The sequence below is a fragment of the Triturus cristatus genome, chromosome 10, assembly GCF_964204655.1.
Source record: "Triturus cristatus chromosome 10, aTriCri1.1, whole genome shotgun sequence".
Classification (NCBI taxonomy): domain Eukaryota; kingdom Metazoa; phylum Chordata; class Amphibia; order Caudata; family Salamandridae; genus Triturus; species Triturus cristatus.
The window spans coordinates 1,129,730,790-1,129,750,792 of NC_140593.1; the positions used below are offsets into that span (position 1 = coordinate 1,129,730,790).

A 20,003-nucleotide genomic window follows, 5' to 3' on the forward strand; every position below is an offset into this window, starting at 1 on the left:
ACATTTTCTAAACATTGATTTACACACGTAGGATTAATTGTCTCTGTATGTGTGTGTGTGTAATGTAAAATGCTCCGACACCCTACACTGGTAAGAGAGGTGCTATAAAACAAATGAATTAAATGCTGAGAGAGGGGATATGGAGAGATGAGAGGCACTGCTGGAGGGTGATAGTGAGGGTATCATTGAAGAGCCCCATAAAGATTGTTGTATTCTGGTGCACTGTAAGCTTATCATTTACTATGCTTTAAAAACGAATACAATTGAATATATAATGAAAAGTTGGTTGTAGAATCCACCATTTTTGCTATATTTTCCAGGGGAAAACCCCCCAAATCCCACGTGTAGTGGTCAGGCTCACCTGCTGTGCTCGCTATGAACCGTATTTGGGCTGGTCTGACAAAATTTGCCAGGGCTGCTTTGGGTTCCCAGTCCAGCCCTGACACCTGGTGTTGCTGCTTCAATTATGACTGTTGCGGTACAAAAAGGGCGTTGTAAGACCTGTACCGCAAAGATAGGGAAAAGACCGAGTATGTAAAGCCAGCTATTATAAGGTACATTCCCCTTCTGGAGCCATGCGGTAGGCCCTACATCATGCCCCAGGGCTACCTGCAAAAAAAACTGGGCAAATTGAATAGGAGCTTGTTGTTTCGGTTCAGGGATGGGAGCATTAAAAATCTACTTTGCTTCCCTTTAGGCTTTAACAAAAATTTGGAAAACTTAAGCTGTCCCTGTAACCTAGGTGGCAAACAAAGCCTGTTGCATTTTACGTTCTTTTGTGGTTTTTACATAAAATATACCAAACACTACCTAATCCCGTACCTTAGAAAGAATGCTCTGATGGATTTTAATCTAGCATTTAGAGATTTATTGATGCTAAGCTCTGATGATGTAATCCTCAGAGTTAGCTGCTTCCTTCAATCCGCGGTTCGATCCCGAGCAACAATGTACACGGTCAGATAAGTTTGTTTTATTCTTGCATAGTTTGCACATTGCATATTTGTACCAGTGGCTGCTTTTTTTGCACATGCCATAGCTAAACTAGCTGTGCATTGTTTTAATTGTTGCCTATTCTAGCCTAAATCATATTGCACATTTATTGTAGAATTATTGTTACTGTCATGATATCCGTATTCTATAAAATGCTTACATTATAAGACTAACTAGGCCGCTTTTTTATTAGCTTTTAAAAATTTATCTTATTGTTTTTATTGGATGATTGTTGTGATTTACATGTACTTTTATGGATGGTTTTTTTTCCGAATAAAGATCTTTGACTTGACTTGACTTGAAGCCACCACCTAGACCCACCCAATACCAAGCACTGAATATTTGGGAGAAGGTAGCATGAGACAGGGAAAGAGACAAATATCAGAACAGTATTTTATGTGTATAGCTCAGTGGATTACTGCTTTTGTCACAGAGATCCTTTTGTTATTGTACAGTTCATTAGTTACAAACGTAATCTAGGTTAGTGTGTTTTTTTTTTCCCCGGAGCGTCATTATCCTAATTTTGCTTACAAAGGGTTTGTTTGGGTAGAAATAAATTCTTATTAGTAGAGTCAACTCCTACCAATGTGTTACGTTCTGAATCCCGCGTATGTACTTCCACAGACCAAGCACTCTTAAAAATGCCTACCAGTAAGGATGACATGTGAATACTATTTATTTTTATTTAATTATTTTATTTTTATAGTTTTATAGAGCGCGAACCAGACCCAAGCTAGGGTATCAGAGCCTTTACATAAGGCAAATGGTGAACACATTCAAAGGGGAACATTGCATACAAAGAAACATAGTCTGAAAGTAACAAGGAGTAACAACATTGAGAGGACTTGTTCTGAGCAGTAAAACCATTCAAAGTTTGTATAGGTTTTCACTTCTCGTGGCAGCAGTGGGAAGAAATGTTCTGAGCATTAAAAGACAGTTCAAGTTCGTGTAGGTCTTCACTTCACGGTCAGGTAAACCGAGAGTAGAGTTAGTTAGGGGTTGTAGATCAGGGGTCGTGGTTGTGCAGATTTAAGGTAGGAATTTGCTCATAAGGTATAATTTTGCTTCCTTTTTGAAGAGAGGCGTAGAGGAGATTTTTCTGATGTATGGTGGAAGCGAGTTCCATAATCTTGGCGCTGCCCCGGAGAATGCTCTGTTGGAAGTTTTAGACTTTTTGAAACGTGAAGGTTTCAGAAGTAGATTGTTTGCGCTCCTTGAATGTCTGTTTCCTCCAGATAAGGTACGTTTTTGGGCTAGGTACTGGGGGTGTTGTGGTGTAACAACTTGTGTGTGATGCAAGCCATTTTTAGGTGGATTCGGGCTTCGTAGGGTAGCCAGTTGAGTGCTTTCAGATGTGGCGATATGTGGTCAAATTTCCAAGAACCTGTTATGAGTCTTGCTGCGGCATTGAGACAGGCTTTTAGAGGGGCGGTTGAGACTTTGGGAAGCCCAGCGAGGGTGGTACATCCGTATTCAAGCCTTGAAATAACTAAGGACTGGACTGCAGTTTTGAGGTCGGAAATCTCGAGAAAAGGTTTCATTTTTCTGAGATAGCTGAGGTGGAAGCGGGCATTTTTAGTCAATAAGTTGACGTGATTTTGCATATTAAGGGTCTTGTCCAGAGTGATACCTAGTGATAAGGAGGAGTCTACTACAGTTGGCGTGCAATTCAACGCAGTGATAATTTTGATCCATTCCTTTGTCTCAGTGGAGTTCTTAGGGGGGGAGATTAGGAGAAACTCTGCTTTTTGAGAGTTTAGCTTGAGGAAGTTGGTCGATAGCCATTGGACTGTCTTTTCGAGAGCTAGGTTCATTGTCCTTATCTCTTTGATAGAGGAGATCTTGATGTACACCTTGTAGTCCTCTTTGTCTTATGCAACATTTTCTAAACATTGATTTACACACGTAGGATTAATTGTCTCTGTATGTGTGTGTGTGTAATGTAAAATGCTCCGACACCCTACACTGGTAAGAGAGGTGCTATAAAACAAATGAATTAAATGCTGAGAGAGGGGATATGGAGAGATGAGAGGCACTGCTGGAGGGTGATAGTGAGGGAATCATTGAAGAGCCCCATAAAGATTGTTGTATTCTGGTGCACTGTAAGCTTATCATTTACTATGCTTTAAAAACGAATACAATTGAATATATAATGAAAAGTTGGTTGTAGAATCCACCATTTTTGCTATATTTTCCAGGGGAAAACCCCCCAAATCCCACTTGTAGTGGTCAGGCTCACCTGCTGTGCTCGCTATGAACCGTATTTGGGCTGGTCTGACAAAATTTGCCAGGGCTGCTTTGGGTTCCCAGTCCAGCCCTGACACCTGGTGTTGCTGCTTCAATTAAGACTGTTGCGGTACAAATACCACAAATTACAACAGCACAGACAGTCCCAGACCAATTGCGACTGCCCCAATACCTATTGCCCCAACACCAGCAACTCAAGTTACTCATTCCCAAAACTCACCATCCTTTTTGGCTTCAATTATAGGGTCGAAGATTCTCTTCAGTGGGACCCCGCCTGCAAAAAGAAACAGCATAAATATGACATGTTTACTGTGCAGAGTAAAGAGCTTGCAGGTGTGCCTGATTGGAAGACACATAAAGTGCTGTACCCTTTTACCTCAATGTGTATATCTGTGATTTACTCAAATATTTGGCATAAAACGGCAAACCCTTTTACCACAGTGTGTATATTTGTGATTTACTCACATGTTTGGCATTTAGTTTCATTGTGAGCACTGTTTCTATCAGTGAGAAAGTGCATGGAAGGTGAGACGATTAAATGTGAGTCTACATATTGGATTGCTAGTATTGATTGTAAGTTGTGAAAAGAATGAACCTTGTTGTTATCCTACCAGAGGGGCTATTTTAGTACAAATACATTTCTTAAGGGGTAGCATTGCACCTTTTTGCTTGAGTGGCTTATTTGTGGGAGTTACTTCTACGTGTGGTTGTGCTGACAAAATCCTAGTGCAGGTGGAGGCCCAAGTTGTGTTAAAGGCGGTTGCTATTTTGTTTGAGTATTAATAGAGTGATGCGTCATGATTTGTGATTATTTGTTCTGTTACTGAGAAGTGATTTCGGGAATGTAAATTCAATGATTTGATTAAATTATATATTTTTTTGTTGGGAAGTTAAAGAGTTATCAGGCTCGGCGTAGCCTAAGATCCCGGGATATCGATATTGAACTTAAGAGAAAAGTGTAGAATGCACTTTATAGTTTTCTTGTCTGCTGAATGTTTGTGGTGTAGACTATGACGTACCGTCGACTACACAATTGAGATAGGGATTATAATAATCTGTTGTCTTTGATTAATATTGAATGATTTTGGAAGAACCTGATTGTGCAAAGGGTGACGCTACATTGATAAGAGTGATTTCCCGCTGGTCTAGATTTCACTTGCGAATGTGAAAATCTTTTTTTATGGAAAAAGTCAGAAGGTGTAAAAACCTTAATATTCCCATTCTTGAATTGCTTTGATTCTCTTTTTTGTGAAGCAGGCAAAGATTGTTTAATTTCATTTATTAAAAGTTGTAGAATTGTGTGTATGAGAGAAATTGTAAAGGAGGGTGAACTGCTGAAGGAGAGAGACCATACTTCATAGTGTGCTGCGCTGGAATTGGTTGGTTGGTTGGTGTAGTGTTGCACTGTGATTGGTTGATGATGACACAGAATACCACACTGTGATAGGTCAGGTGTTGTGTGAATACTGCATTGATAATGGTTAATAAGTCTTCAAAGATATAAACTGTGAGAGGATTGGAGAAGGAGATTTGACATTTAGGGAACAAAATCAAAACATTTAATTTGGATTCTTTAATTGAACTGGTTATTGTTGAACGTTGTAAAGATCATGAAGTGCTTTAAAGGACTTAAGAATTTTGTGAGAGGTGATGTTACCATTTCGATATGGAAAGGTGAGGAAGAGCCTCCCTTGGGTAAACCTGCACATTATATGACGACAGAATTGGGATTACATACATGTCTGTGGCTTCGTCAATGGTGCAAGATTACTGCAACGGATGGGCCATTGAGTTTTCCTAGATATGGTGCCTTTGAAATTAGAAATACAGGTTGAAGGAGAAGCTGTACGACATGAAGCCACCACCTAGACCCACCCAATACCAAGCACTGAACATTTGGGAGAAGGTAGCATGAGACAGGGAAAGAGACAAATATCAGAACAGTATTTTATGTATATAGCTCAGTGGATTACTGCTTTTGTCACAGAGATGCTTTTGTTATTATACAGTTCATGAGTTGCAAACGTAATATAGGTTAGTGTGTTTTTTTCCCCGGTGCGTCATTATCCTAATTTTACTTAAAAAGAGTTTGTTTGGGTAGAAATAAATTCTTATTAGTAAAGACAACTCTTATGAATGTGTTACGTTGTGAAACCTGAGTTTGCACTTCTTCAGACCAAGCTCTCTTAAAAATGCCTACCAGTATGGATGACATGTGAATCCTACACCTTGTAGTCGTCTTTGTCTTATGCAACATTTTCTAAACATTGATTTACACACGTAGGATTAATTGTCTCTGTATGTGTGTGTGTGTGTGTGTGTGTGTTTGTGTGTAATGTAAAATGCTCCGACACTCCACACTGGTAAGAGAGGTGCTATAAAACAAATGAATTAAATGCTGAGAGAGGGGATATGGAGAGATGAGAGGCACTGCTGGAGGGTGATAGTGAGGGAATCTTCGAAGAGCCCCATAAAGATTGTTGTATTCTGGTGCACTGTAAGCTCATCAATTACTATGCTTTAAAAACGAATACAATTGAATATATAATGAAAAGTGGGTTGTAGAATCCCCCATTTTTGCTATATTTTCCAGGGGAAAAACCCCCAATTCCCACTTGTAGTGGTCAGGCTCACCTGCTGTGCTCGCTATGCACCGTATTTGGGCTGGTCTGACAAAATTTGCCAGGGCTGATTTGGGTCCTCAGTCCAGCCCTGACGCCTGGTGTTGCTGCTTCAATTATGACTGTTGCGGTACAAATACCACAAATTGCAACAGCACAGACAGTCCCAGACCAATTTCGACTGCCCCAACACCTATTGCCCCAACACCAGCAACTCAAATCACTCATTCCAAAAACTCACCAACCATTCTGGCTTCAATTATAGGGTCGAAGATTCTCTTCAGTGGTACCCCGCCTGCAAAAAGGAACACAGCATAAATATGACATGTTTACTGTGCAGAGTAAGGAGCTTGCAGGTGTGCCTGATTGGAAGACACATAAAGTGTTGTACCCTTTTGCCTCAATGTGTATATCTGTGATTTACTCAACTATTTGGCATAAAATGGCGAACCCTTTTACCACAGTGTGTATATTTGTGATTTACTCACATGTTTGGCATTTAGTTTCATTGGATTACTGCTTTTGTCACAGAGATCCTTTTGTTATTGTACAGTTCATGAGTTGCAAACGTAATATAGGTTAGTGTGTTTTTTCCCCCGGTGCGTCATTATCCTAATTTTGCTTAAAAAGAGTTGGTTTGGGTAGAAATAAATTCTTATTAGTAAAGACAACTCTTATGAATGTGTTACGTTGTGAAACCTGAGTTTGCACTTCTCCAGACCAAGCACTCTTAAAAATGCCTACCAGTATGGATGACATGTGAATCCTACACCTTGCAGTCCTCTTAGTCTTACGCAACAGTTTCTAAACATTGATTTACACACGTAGGATTAATTGTCTCTGTATGTGTGTGTGTGTGTGTGTGTGTGTTTGTGTGTAATGTAAAATGCTCTGACACCCTACACTGGTAAGAGAGGTGCTATAAAACAAATGAATTAAATGCTGAGAGAGGGGATATGGAGAGATGAGAGGCACTGCTGGAGGGTGATAGTGAGGGAATCATTGAAGAGCCCCATAAAGATTGTTGTATTCTGGTGCACTGTAAGCTCATCATTTACTATGCTTTAAAAACGAATACAATTGAATATATAATGAAAAGTGGGTTGTAGAATCCCCCATTTTTGCTATATTTTCCAGGGGGAAAACCCCCAATTCCCACTTGTAGTGGTCAGGCTCACCTGCTGTGCTCGCTATGCACCGTATTTGGTCTGGTCTGACAAAATTTGCCAGGGCTGACTTGGGTCCTCAGTCCAGCCCTGACGCCTGGTGTTGCTGCTTCAATTAAGACTGTTGTGGTACAAATACCACAAATTACAACAGCACAGACAGTCCCAGACCAATTGCGACTGCCCCAATATCGATTGCCCCAACACCAGCAACTCAAATCACTCATTCCAAAAACTCACCATCCTCTTTGGCTTCAATTATAGGGTCGAAGATTCTCTTCAGTGGGACCCCGCCTGCAAAAAGGAACACAGCATAAATATGACATGTTTACTGTGCAGAGTAAGGAGCTTGCAGGTGTGCCTGATTGGAAGACACATAAAGTGTTGTACCCTTTTGCCTCAATGTGTATATCTGTGATTTACTCAAATATTTGGCATAAAACGGCGAACCCTTTTACCACAGTGTGTATATTTGTGATTTACTCACATGTTTGGCATTTAGTTTCATTGTGAGCACTGTTTCTATCACAGTCAGAAAGTGCATGGAAAGTGAGACGATTAAATGTGAGTCTACATATTGGATTGCTAGTATTGATTGTAAGTTGTGAAAAGAATGAACCTTGTTGTTATCCTACCAGAGGGGCTATTTTAGTACAAATACATTTCTTAAGGGGTAGCATTGCACCTTTTTGCTTGAGTGGCTTATTTGTGGGAGTTACTTCTACGTGTGGTTGTGCTGACAAAATCCTAGTGCAGGTGGAGGCCCAAGTTGTGTTAAAGGCGGTTGCTATTTTGTTCAAGTATTAATAGAGTGATGCGTCATGATTTGTGATTATTTGTTCTGTTATTGAGAAGTGATTTCGGGAATGTAAATTCAATGATTTGATTAAATTATATATTTTTTTGTTGGGAAGTTAAAGAGTTATCAGGCTCGGCGTAGCCTAAGATCCCGGGATGCAAGAAAAAAAGAGTTGATGCACACGCTATTGAAATAAATGCATAGTTCAAAACAATCAAATACAGCACAAAGCTTCCATTCTTCTTAATTTATTAGCGAAGTTCTTCCACTCCCCAACGCGTTTCGTCGTTTCGAGGGAATTATCCCATACGACTTCCTCAGGGCTGGAAGTGACACAAATAACATATGTATAGAGAAATGAGTAACACAGGAGTATTCTTGTTAGTACTTACAGGAATGAGATAGTCATACTTCTTTGAGAAAGTGAAAACCCTACCAGAGTTATAATCTACCTCATCCCTTTTCAGCTTCCTAGCTTTGCGCTGTTTGATATCATTCTGATGTTCAGATAGTATCCCTTTCAAAATATCATAGTTTTTAGATGTTGCTTCAGGCAAGTTTAGAGAAGCAATCTCGCTTTCTAACTGGGTAATTTCGGCCTGTAGTTTCTGTACTTTTCTTTCAGCATTTTCTATAAGAATTTCCATAAGTTTCATGGAGCTAGATGTAAGCTCCTTTTCCCAGATACCCAGAAGGTCATCGTCCAGATCATCATATGTTGGCATGATCTGAGAACGTAGGCCTCTGGGTATCCTGTTGAGCTTCATATATTGCTTAAGTGTGGCTCCATCCCACCATTTTGACATCTCAAAACGTTTAAGTTTCTCCAGTTTGATAAATTTATCACGCAATCCTTCATTTTTTGGTTTGTTAGTGACATTAATGGCCTGTATAACCGAACTCCCTTTACTAAGATTATCAAACAGTTCTGCCGCCAATGAATCTTGTGATATATTTACGCATTTTAGTGTTACTTGCAGTTTATGCTGGAGATGTATTTACGATTTTCTAGTTATACTGACTTCAATTCGTCATCGTTTTAGGTATATTCAACTTAAACCTGGTTATTTGGACGGCCAGCTTATGATTGAGCAGCTTTTTTACAATTGGTATTAGAAAATAGGATCATTTTCCAGTTATACCAGGTATATATATTTTTGAATTTTGGTCTCATGATTGTTTGTGATTGATCGTGCCTCATATGTGACGCAATGACTAAAAATGAGTCATTTATATTGTTCTAGATTGGCAGTTCATCAAATAATTGAGGTACAGATTTTTTCTTTTCCTTTGATTAGTAATATTAGACTCACATGGGTTGGTGAGTAGTTTCTTTTAGGATTTTTCACTGATGTTTACTATTATTTTGTGTTTTTTATTGATATACTGCTTTAGACTAGTGCTTCATATCGTTACTTTAGAATATTTACCATTCTTGTCATATAACTTTGCCTGTCTTTTGAACCGTTTGTCTCTTTACTTTGTGTTTCAGTCATTGTGTGTTGTAAAAAAATGTTTTGTGTCTTTTTTCTGCTGCCATTTCTCTATACATATGTTATTTGTGTCACTTCCAGCCCTGAGGAAGTCGTATGGGATAATTCCCTCGAAACGACGAAACGCGTTGGGGAGTGGAAGAACTTCGCTAATAAATTAAGAAGAATGGAAGCTTTGTGCTGTATTTGATTGTTTTGAACTATGCATTTATTTCAATAGCGTGTGCATCAAGTCTTTTTTTCTTGCATCTTTATCAATCTTGTATTGAGCCTTGTGGGTTTTGGGTGTTGTTCCCACTGTTGTTTGCACCGCTGTCAATTTGACTTTCATATATTGGATTCTGTGCAATTTTTGTTGATAGCGCCATTTGCCTTTCACACCCTGCGAATTGTCTGTAAGATCCCGGGATATCGATATTGAACTTAAGAGAAAAGTGTAGAATGCACTTTATAGTTTTCTTGTCTGCTGAATGTTTGTGGTGTAGACTATGACGTACCGTCGACTACACAATTGAGATAGGGATTATAATAATCTGTTGTTTTTGTATTAATATTGAATGATTTTGGCAGAACCTGATTGTGCAAAGGGTGACGCTACATTGATTAGAGTGATTTCCTGCTGGTCTCTATTTCACTTGCAAATGTGAAAATCTTTTTTTATGGAAAAAGTCAGAAGGTGTAAAAACCTTAAGATTCCCATTCTTGATTTGCTTTGATTTTCTTTAGTGAAGCAGGAAAAGATTGTTTAATTTCATTTATTTAAAGTTGTAGAATTGTGTGTACGAGAGAAATTGTAAAGAAGGGTGAACTGCTGAAGGAGAGAGATCATACTTCATAGTGTGCTGCGCTGGAATTGGTTGGTTGGTGTAGTGTTGCACTCTGATTGGTTGATGATGACACAGAATACCACACTTTGATAGGTCAGGTGTTGTATGAATACTGCATTGATAATGGTTAATAAGTCTTCAAAGATATAAACTGTGAGAGGATTGGAGAAGGAGATTTGACATTTAGGGAACAAAATCAAAACCTTGAATTTGGATTCTTTTATTGAACTGGTTATTGTTGAACGTTGTAAAGATCATGAAGTGCTTTAAAGGACTTAATAATTTTGTGAGAGGTGATGTTACAATTTCGATATGGAAAGGTGAGGAAGAGCCTCCCCAGGGTAAACCTGCACATTATATGACGACAGAATTGGGATTACATACATGTCTGTGGCTTCGTCAATGGTGCAAGATTACTGCAACGGATGGGCCATTGAGTTTTCCTAGATATGGTGCCTTTGAAATTAGAAATAAACGTTGAAGGAGAAGCTGAACGACATGAAGCCACCACCTAGACCCACCCAATACCAAGCACTGAACATTTGGGAGAAGGTAGCATGAGACAGGGAAAGAGACAAATATCAGAACAGTATTTTATGTATATAGCTCAGTGGATTACTGCTTTTGTCACAGAGATCCTTTTGTTATTATACAGTTCATGAGTTGCAAACGTAATATAGGTTAGTGTGTTTTTTCCCCCGGTGCGTCATTATCCTAATTTTACTTAAAAAGAGTTTGTTTGGGTAGAAATAAATTCTTATTAGTAAAGACAACTCTTATGAATGTGTTACGTTGTGAAACCTGAGTTTGCACTTCTCCAGACCAAGCACTCTTAAAAATGCCTACCAGTATGGATGACATGTGAATCCTACACCTTGCAGTCCTCTTAGTCTTACGCAACAGTTTCTAAACATTGATTTACACACGTAGGATTAATTGTCTCTGTATGTGTGTGTGTGTGTGTGTGTGTGTGTGTTTGTGTGTAATGTAAAATGCTCTGACACCCTACACTGGTAAGAGAGGTGCTATAAAACAAATGAATTAAATGCTGAGAGAGGGGATATGGAGAGATGAGAGGCACTGCTGGAGGGTGATAGTGAGGGAATCATTGAAGAGCCCCATAAAGATTGTTGTATTCTGGTGCACTGTAAGCTCATCATTTACTATGCTTTAAAAACGAATACAATTGAATATATAATGAAAAGTGGGTTGTAGAATCCCCCATTTTTGCTATATTTTCCAGGGGGAAAACCCCCAATTCCCACTTGTAGTGGTCAGGCTCACCTGCTGTGCTCGCTATGCACCGTATTTGGTCTGGTCTGACAAAATTTGCCAGGGCTGATTTGGGTCCTCAGTCCAGCCCTGACGCCTGGTGTTGCTGCTTCAATTAAGACTGTTGCGGTACAAATACCACAAATTACAACAGCACAGACAGTCCCAGACCAATTGCGACTGCCCCAATATCGATTGCCCCAACACCAGCAACTCAAATCACTCATTCCAAAAACTCACCATCCTCTTTGGCTTCAATTATAGGGTCGAAGATTCTCTTCAGTGGGACCCCGCCTGCAAAAAGGAACACAGCATAAATATGACATGTTTACTGTGCAGAGTAAGGAGCTTGCAGGTGTGCCTAATTGGAAGACACATAAAGTGTTGTACCCTTTTGCCTCAATGTGTATATCTGTGATTTACTCAAATATTTGGCATAAAACGGCGAACCCTTTTACCACAGTGTGTATATTTGTGATTTACTCACATGTTTGGCATTTAGTTTCATTGTGAGCACTGTTTCTATCACAGTCAGAAAGTGCATGGAAAGTGAGACGATTAAATGTGAGTCTACATATTGGATTGCTAGTATTGATTGTAAGTTGTGAAAAGAATGAACCTTGTTGTTATCCTACCAGAGGGGCTATTTTAGTACAAATACATTTCTTAAGGGGTAGCATTGCACCTTTTTGCTTGAGTGGCTTATTTGTGGGAGTTACTTCTACGTGTGGTTGTGCTGACAAAATCCTAGTGCAGGTGGAGGCCCAAGTTGTGTTAAAGGCGGTTGCTATTTTGTTCAAGTATTAATAGAGTGATGCGTCATGATTTGTGATTATTTGTTCTGTTATTGAGAAGTGATTTCGGGAATGTAAATTCAATGATTTGATTAAATTATATATTTTTTTGTTGGGAAGTTAAAGAGTTATCAGGCTCGGCGTAGCCTAAGATCCCGGGATATCGATATTGAACTTAAGAGAAAAGTGTAGAATGCACTTTATAGTTTTCTTGTCTGCTGAATGTTTGTGGTGTAGACTATGACGTACCGTCGACTACACAATTGAGATAGGGATTATAATAATCTGTTGTTTTTGTATTAATATTGAATGATTTTGGCAGAACCTGATTGTGCAAAGGGTGACGCTACATTGATTAGAGTGATTTCCTGCTGGTCTAGATTTCACTTGCAAATGTGAAAATCTTTTTTTATGGAAAAAGTCAGAAGGTGTAAAAACCTTAATATTCCCATTCTTGAATTGCTTTGATTTTCTTTAGTGAAGCAGGAAAAGATTGTTTAATTTCATTTATTTAAAGTTGTAGAATTGTGTGTACGAGAGAAATTGTAAAGGAGGGTGAACTGCTGAAGGAGAGAGATCATACTTCATCGTGAGCTGCGCTGGAATTCGTTGGTTGGTGTAGTGTTGTACTGTGATTGGTTGATGATGACACAGAATACCACACTGTGATAGGTCAGGTGTTGTGTGAATACTGCATTGATAATGGTTAATAAGTCTTCAAAGATATAAACTGTGAGAGGATTGGAGAAGGAGATTTGACATTTAGGGAACAAAATCAAAACATTGAATTTGGATTCTTTTATTAAATTGGTTATTGTTGAACGTTGTAAAGATCATGAAGTGCTTTAAAGGACTTAATAATTTTGCGAGAGGTGATGTTACAATTTCGATATGGAAAGGTGAGGAAGAGCCTCCCCAGGGTAAACCTGCACATTATATGACGACAGAATTGGGATTACATACATGTCTGTGGCTTCGTCAATGGTGCAAGATTACTGCAAAGGATGGGCCACTGAGTTGTCCTAGATATGGTGCCTTTGAAATTAGAAGTGAAGGTTGAAGGAGAAGCTGTACGACATGAAGCCACCACCTAAACCCACCCAATACCAAGCACTGAATATTTGGGAGAAGGTAGCATGAGACAGGGAAAGAGACAAATATCAGAACAGTATTTTATGTGTATAGCTCAGTGGATTACTGCTTTTGTCACAGAGATCCTTTTGTTATTGTACAGTTCATTAGTTACAAACGTAATCTAGGTTAGTGTGTTTTTTTTTTCCCCGGAGCGTCATTATCCTAATTTTGCTTAAAAAGGGTTTGTTTGGGTAGAAATAAATTCTTATTAGTAGAGTCAACTCTTACCAATGTGTTACGTTCTGAATCCCGCGTATGTACTTCCACAGACCAAGCACTCTTAAAAATGCCTACCAGTATGGATGACATGTGAATACTATTTATTTTTATTTAATTATTTTATTTTTATAGTTTTATAGAGCGCGAACCAGACCCAAGCTAGGGTATCAGAGCCTTTACATAAGGCAAATGGTGAACACATTCAAAGGGGTACATTGCATACAAAGAAACATAGTCTGAAAGTAACAAGGAGTAACAACATTGAGAGGACTTGTTCTGAGCAGTAAAACCATTCAAAGTTTGTATAGGTTTTCACTTCCCGTGGCAGCAGTGGGAAGAAATGTTCTGAGCATTAAAAGACAGTTTAAGTTTGTGTAGGTCTTCACTTCACGGTCAGGAAACCCAAGAGTAGAGTTATTTAGGGGTTGTAGATCAGGGGTCGTGGTTGTGCGGATTTAAGGTAGGAATTTGCTCATAAGGTATAATTTTGCTTCCTTTTTGAAGAGAGGCATAGAGGAGATTTTTCTGATGTATGGTGGAAGTGAGTTCCATATTCTTGGCGCTGCCCAGGAGAATGCTCTGTTGGAAGTTTTAGACTTTTTGAAACGTGAGGGTTTCAGAAGTAGATTGTTTGCGCTCCTTGAATGTCTGTTTCCTCCAGATAAGGTACGTTTTTGGCTAGGTACTGGGGGTGTTGTGGTGTAACACCTTGTGTGTGATGCAAGCCATTTTTAGGTGGATTCGGGCTTCGTAGGGTAGCCAGTTGAGTGCTTTCAGATGTGGCGATATGTGGTCAAATTTCCAAGAACCTGTTATGAGTCTTGCTGCGGCATTGAGACAGGCTTTTAGAGGGGCGGTTGAGACTTTGGGAAGCCCAGCGAGGGTGGTACATCCGTATTCAAGCCTTGAAATAACTAAGGACTGGACTGCAGTTTTGAGGTCGGAAATCTCGAGAAAAGGTTTCATTTTTCTGAGATAGCTGAGGTGGAAGCGGGCATTTTTAGTCAATAAGTTGATGTGATTTTGCATGTTAAGGATCTTGTCCAGAGTGATACCTCATGATAAGGAGGAGTCTACTACAGTTGGCGTGCAATTCAACGCAGTGATAATTTTGATCCATTCCTTTGTCTCAGTGGAGTTCTTGGGGGGGGAGATTAGGAGAAACTCTGTTTTTTGAGAGTTTAGCTTGAGGAAGTTGGTTGATAGCCATTGGACTGTCTTTTCGAGAGCTAGGTTAATTGTCCTTATCTCTTTGATAGAGGAGATCTTGATGTACACCTTGTAGTCCTCTTTGTCTTATGCAACATTTTCTAAACATTGATTTACACACGTAGGATTAATTGTCTCTGTATGTGTGTGTGTGTGTGTAATGTAAAATGCTCCGACACCCTACACTGGTAAGAGAGGTGCTATAAAACAAATGAATTAAATGCTGAGAGAGGGGATATGGAGAGATGAGAGGCACTGCTGGAGGGTGATAGTGAGAGAATCATTGAAGAGCCCCATAAAGATTGTTGTATTCTGGTGCACTGTAAGCTCATCATTTACTATGCTTTAAAAACGAACACAATTGAATATATAATGAACAGTGGGTTGTAGAATCCACCATTTTTGCTATATTTTTCAGGGGAAAACCCCCCAATTCCCACTTGTAGTGGTCAGGCTCACCTGCTGTGCTCGCTATGCACCGTAGTTGGGCTGGTCTGACAAAATTTGCCAGGGCTGCTTTGGGTTCCCAGTCCAGCCCTGACTCCTGGTGTTGCTGCTTCAATTATGACTGTTGCGGTACAAATACCACAAATTGCAACAGCACAGACAGGCCCAGACCAATTGCGACTGCCCCAATACCTATTGCCCCAACACCAGCAACTCAAATCACTCGTTCCAAAAACTCACCAACCATTCTGGCTTCAATTATAGGGTCGAAGATTCTCTTCAGTGGTACCCCGCCTGCAAAAAGAAACAGCATAAATATGACATGTTTACTGTGCAGAGTAAAGAGCTTGCAGGTGTGCCTGATTGGAAGACACATAAAGTGCTGTACCCTTTTACCTCAATGTGTATATCTGTGATTTACTCAAATATTTGGCATAAAACGGCGAACCCTTTCACCACTGTGTGTATATTTGTGATTTACTCACATGTTTGGCATTTAGTTTCATTGTGAGCACTGTTTCTATCAGTGAGAAAGTGCATGGAAGGTGAGACGATTAAATGTGAGTCTACATATTGGATTGCTAGTATCGATTGTAAGTTGTGAAAAGAATGAACCTTGTTGTTATCCTACCAGAGGGGCTATTTTAGTACAAATGCATTTCTTAAGGGGTAGCATTGCACCTTTTTGCTTGAGTGGCTTATTTGTGGGAGTTACTTCTACGTGTGGTTGTGCTGACAAAATCATAGTGCAGGTGGAGGCCCAAGTTGTGTTAAAGGCGGTTGCTATTTTGTTTGAGTATTAATAGAGTGATGCGTCATGATTTGTGATTATTTGTTCTGTTACTGAGAAGTGATTTCGGGAATGTAAATTCAATGATTTGATTAAATTATATATTTTTTTGTTGGGAAGTTAAAGAGTTATCAGGCTCGGCGTAGCCTAAGATCCCGGGATATCGATATTGAACTTAAGAGAAAAGTGTAGAATGCACTTTATAGTTTTCTTGTCTGCTGAATGTTTGTGGTGTAGACTATGACGTACCGTCGACTACACAATTGAGATAGGGATTATAATAATCTGTTGTCTTTGTATTAATATTGAATGATTTTGGCAGAACCTGATTGTGCAAAGGGTGACGCTACATTGATTAGAGTGATTTCCCGCTGGTCTAGATTTCACTTGCGAATGTGAAAATCTTTTTTTATGGAAAAAGTCAGAAGGTGTAAAAACCTTAATATTCCCATTCTTGAATTGCTTTGATTTTCTTTAGTGAAGCAGGAAAAGATTGTTTAATTTCATTTATTTAAAGTTGTATAATTGTGTGTACGAGAGAAATTGTAAAGGAGGGTGAACTGCTGAAGGAGAGAGATCATACTTCATCGTGAGCTGCGCTGGAATTCGTTGGTTGGTGTAGTGTTGTACTGTGATTGGTTGATGATGACACAGAATACCACACTGTGATAGGTCAGGTGTTGTGTGAATACTGCATTGATAATGGTTAATAAGTCTTCAAAGATATAAACTGTGAGAGGATTGGAGAAGGAGATTTGACATTTAGGGAACAAAATCAAAACATTGAATTTGGATTCTTTTATTAAATTGGTTATTGTTGAACGTTGTAAAGATCATGAAGTGCTTTAAAGGACTTAATAATTTTGCGAGAGGTGATGTTACAATTTCGATATGGAAAGGTGAGGAAGAGCCTCCCCAGGGTAAACCTGCACATTATATGACGACAGAATTGGGATTACATACATGTCTGTGGCTTCGTCAATGGTGCAAGATTACTGCAAAGGATGGGCCACTGAGTTGTCCTAGATATGGTGCCTTTGAAATTAGAAGTGAAGGTTGAAGGAGAAGCTGTACGACATGAAGCCACCACCTAAACCCACCCAATACCAAGCACTGAATATTTGGGAGAAGGTAGCATGAGACAGGGAAAGAGACAAATATCAGAACAGTATTTTATGTGTATAGCTCAGTGGATTACTGCTTTTGTCACAGAGATCCTTTTGTTATTGTACAGTTCATTAGTTACAAACGTAATCTAGGTTAGTGTGTTTTTTTTTTCCCCGGAGCGTCATTATCCTAATTTTGCTTAAAAAGGGTTTGTTTGGGTAGAAATAAATTCTTATTAGTAGAGTCAACTCTTACCAATGTGTTACGTTCTGAATCCCGCGAATGTACTTCCACAGACCAAGCACTCTTAAAAATGCCTACCAGTATGGATGACATGTGAATACTATTTATTTTTATTTAATTATTTTATTTTTATAGTTTTATAGAGCGCGAACCAGACCCAAGCTAGGGTATCAGAGCCTTTACATAAGGCAAATGGTGAACACATTCAAAGGGGTACATTGCATACAAAGAAACATAGTCTGAAAGTAACAAGGAGTAACAACATTGAGAGGACTTGTTCTGAGCAGTAAAACCATTCAAAGTTTGTATAGGTTTTCACTTCCCGTGGCAGCAGTGGGAAGAAATGTTCTGAGCATTAAAAGACAGTTCAAGTTTGTGTAGGTCTTCACTTCACGGTCAGGAAACCCGAGAGTAGAGTTATTTAGGGGTTGTAGATCAGGGGTCGTGGTTGTGCGGATTTAAGGTAGGAATTTGCTCATAAGGTATAATTTTGCTTCCTTTTTGAAGAGAGGCGTAGAGGAGATTTTTCTGATGTATGGTGGAAGTGAGTTCCATATTCTTGGCGCTGCCCAGGAGAATGCTCTGTTGGAAGTTTTAGACTTTTTGAAACGTGAGGGTGTCAGAAGTAGATTGTTTGCGCTCCTTGAATGTCTGTTTCCTCCAGATAAGGTACGTTTTTGGCTAGGTACTGGGGGTGTTGTGGTGTAACACCTTGTGTGAGATGCAAGCCATTTTTAGGTGGATTCGGGCTTCGTAGGGTAGCCAGTTGAGTGCTTTCAGATGTGGCGATATGTGGTCAAATTTCCAAGAACCTGTTATGAGTCTTGCTGCGGCATTGAGACAGGCTTTTAGAGGGGCGGTTGAGACTTTGGGAAGCCCAGCGAGGGTGGTACATCCGTATTCAAGCCTTGAAATAACTAAGGACTGGACTGCAGTTTTGAGGTCGGAAATCTCGAGAAAAGGTTTCATTTTTCTGAGATAGCTGAGGTGGAAGCGGGCATTTTTAGTCAATAAGTTGACGTGATTTTGCATGTTAAGGGTCTTGTCCAGAGTGATACCTAGTGATAAGGAGGAGTCTACTACAGTTGGCGTGCAATTCAACGCAGTGATAATTTTGATCCATTCCTTTGTCTCAGTGGAGTTCTTAGGGGGGGAGATTAGGAGAAACTCTGCTTTTTGAGAGTTTAGCTTGAGGAAGTTGGTTGATAGCCATTGGACTGTCTTTTCGAGAGCTAGGTTCATTGTCCTTATCTCTTTGATAGAGGAGATCTTGATGTACACCTTGTAGTCCTCTTTGTCTTATGCAACATTTTCTAAACATTGATTTACACACGTAGGATTAATTGTCTCTGTATGTGTGTGTGTGTGTGTGATGTAAAATGCTCCGACACCCTACACTGGTAAGAGAGGTGCTATAAAACAAATGAATTAAATGCTGAGAGAGGGGATATGGAGAGATGAGAGGCACTGCTGGAGGGTGATAGTGAGAGAATCATTGAAGAGCCCCATAAAGATTGTTGTATTCTGGTGCACTGTAAGCTCATCATTTACTATGCTTTAAAAACGAACACAATTGAATATATAATGAAAAGTGGGTTGTAGAATCCACCATTTTTGCTATATTTTCCAGGGGAAAACCCCCCAATTCCCACTTGTAGTGGTCAGGCTCACCTGCTGTGCTCGATATGCACCGTATTTGGGCTGGTCTGACAAAATTTGCCAGGGCTAATTTGGGTCCTCAGTCCAGCCCTGGCGCCTGGTGTTGCTGCTTCAATTATGACTGTTGCGGTACAAATACCACAAATTGCAACAGCACAGACAGGCCCAGACCAATTGCGACTGCCCCAATACCTATTGCCCCAACACCAGCAACTCAAGTTACTCATTCCCAAAACTCACCATCCTTTTTGGCTTCAATTATAGGGTCGAAGATTCTCTTCAGTGGGACCCCGCCTGCAAAAAGGAACACAGCATAAATATGACATGTTTACTGTGCAGAGTAAAGAGCTTGCAGGTGTGCCTGATTGGAAGACACATAAAGTGTTGTACCCTTTTACCTCAATGTGTATATCTGTGATTTATTCAAATATTTGGCATAAAACGGCGAACCCTTTTACCACAGTGTGTATATTTGTGATTTACTCACATGTTTGGCATTTAGTTTCATTGTGAGCACTGTTTCTATCAGTGAGAAAGTGCATGGAAGGTGAGACGATTAAATGTGAGTCTACATATTGGGATGCTAGTATTGATTGTAAGTTGTGAAAAGAATAACCCTTGTTGTTATCCTACCAGGGGGGCTATTTTAGTACAAATGCATTTCTGAAGGGGTCGCAATGCACCTTTTTGCTTGAGTGGCTTTGTCCTGGGAGTTATTTCTACGGGTGTTTGTGCTGGCAAAATCCTAGTACAGGTGAAGGCCCAAGTTGTGCTAAAGGGGAGGGTCCTTGCCCTCAATGCACACTCACTGTCCCGCCCTCCTCACAAAGATCCCTTCTTCCACTGTGCTTCCTGCTCAGAGTAGAATGGGAGCTTGGGGGGCAGCCGAGCACAGCGAGGTCTGCCCCCCGGGCAGGTTGGGAGGGGGGAGGGGGAGGGGGGGGGGGAGTGGCCGGAGCGGCCATTTTGAGGGATTTGTAGCCCAA

General features: G+C 39.9%; 1 protein-coding gene across 8 annotated transcripts in view; it reads right to left on the reverse strand.

Moving 5' to 3' along the window:
• LOC146796718 (membrane frizzled-related protein-like) overlaps window positions 1–20,003 on the reverse strand; it is a 78,779-nt gene that overhangs the window by 53,570 nt on the left and 5,206 nt on the right. The window contains exons 3-8 of one of the 8 annotated variants that reach the window (XM_085629389.1): window positions 19,258–19,311; window positions 15,459–15,512; window positions 11,656–11,709; window positions 7,265–7,318; window positions 6,100–6,153; window positions 3,458–3,511 (exon numbers count right to left, since the gene is read on the reverse strand). In XM_085629389.1, coding sequence (XP_085485515.1) covers window positions 3,458–3,511; window positions 6,100–6,153; window positions 7,265–7,318; window positions 11,656–11,709; window positions 15,459–15,512; window positions 19,258–19,311 — 324 coding nt within the window. The remainder of the gene's footprint in view (window positions 1–3,457; window positions 3,512–6,099; window positions 6,154–7,264; window positions 7,319–11,655; window positions 11,710–15,458; window positions 15,513–19,257; window positions 19,312–20,003) is intronic. The other 7 variants (XM_085629394.1, XM_085629393.1, XM_085629390.1 and 4 more) reach the window with 7 other exon arrangements.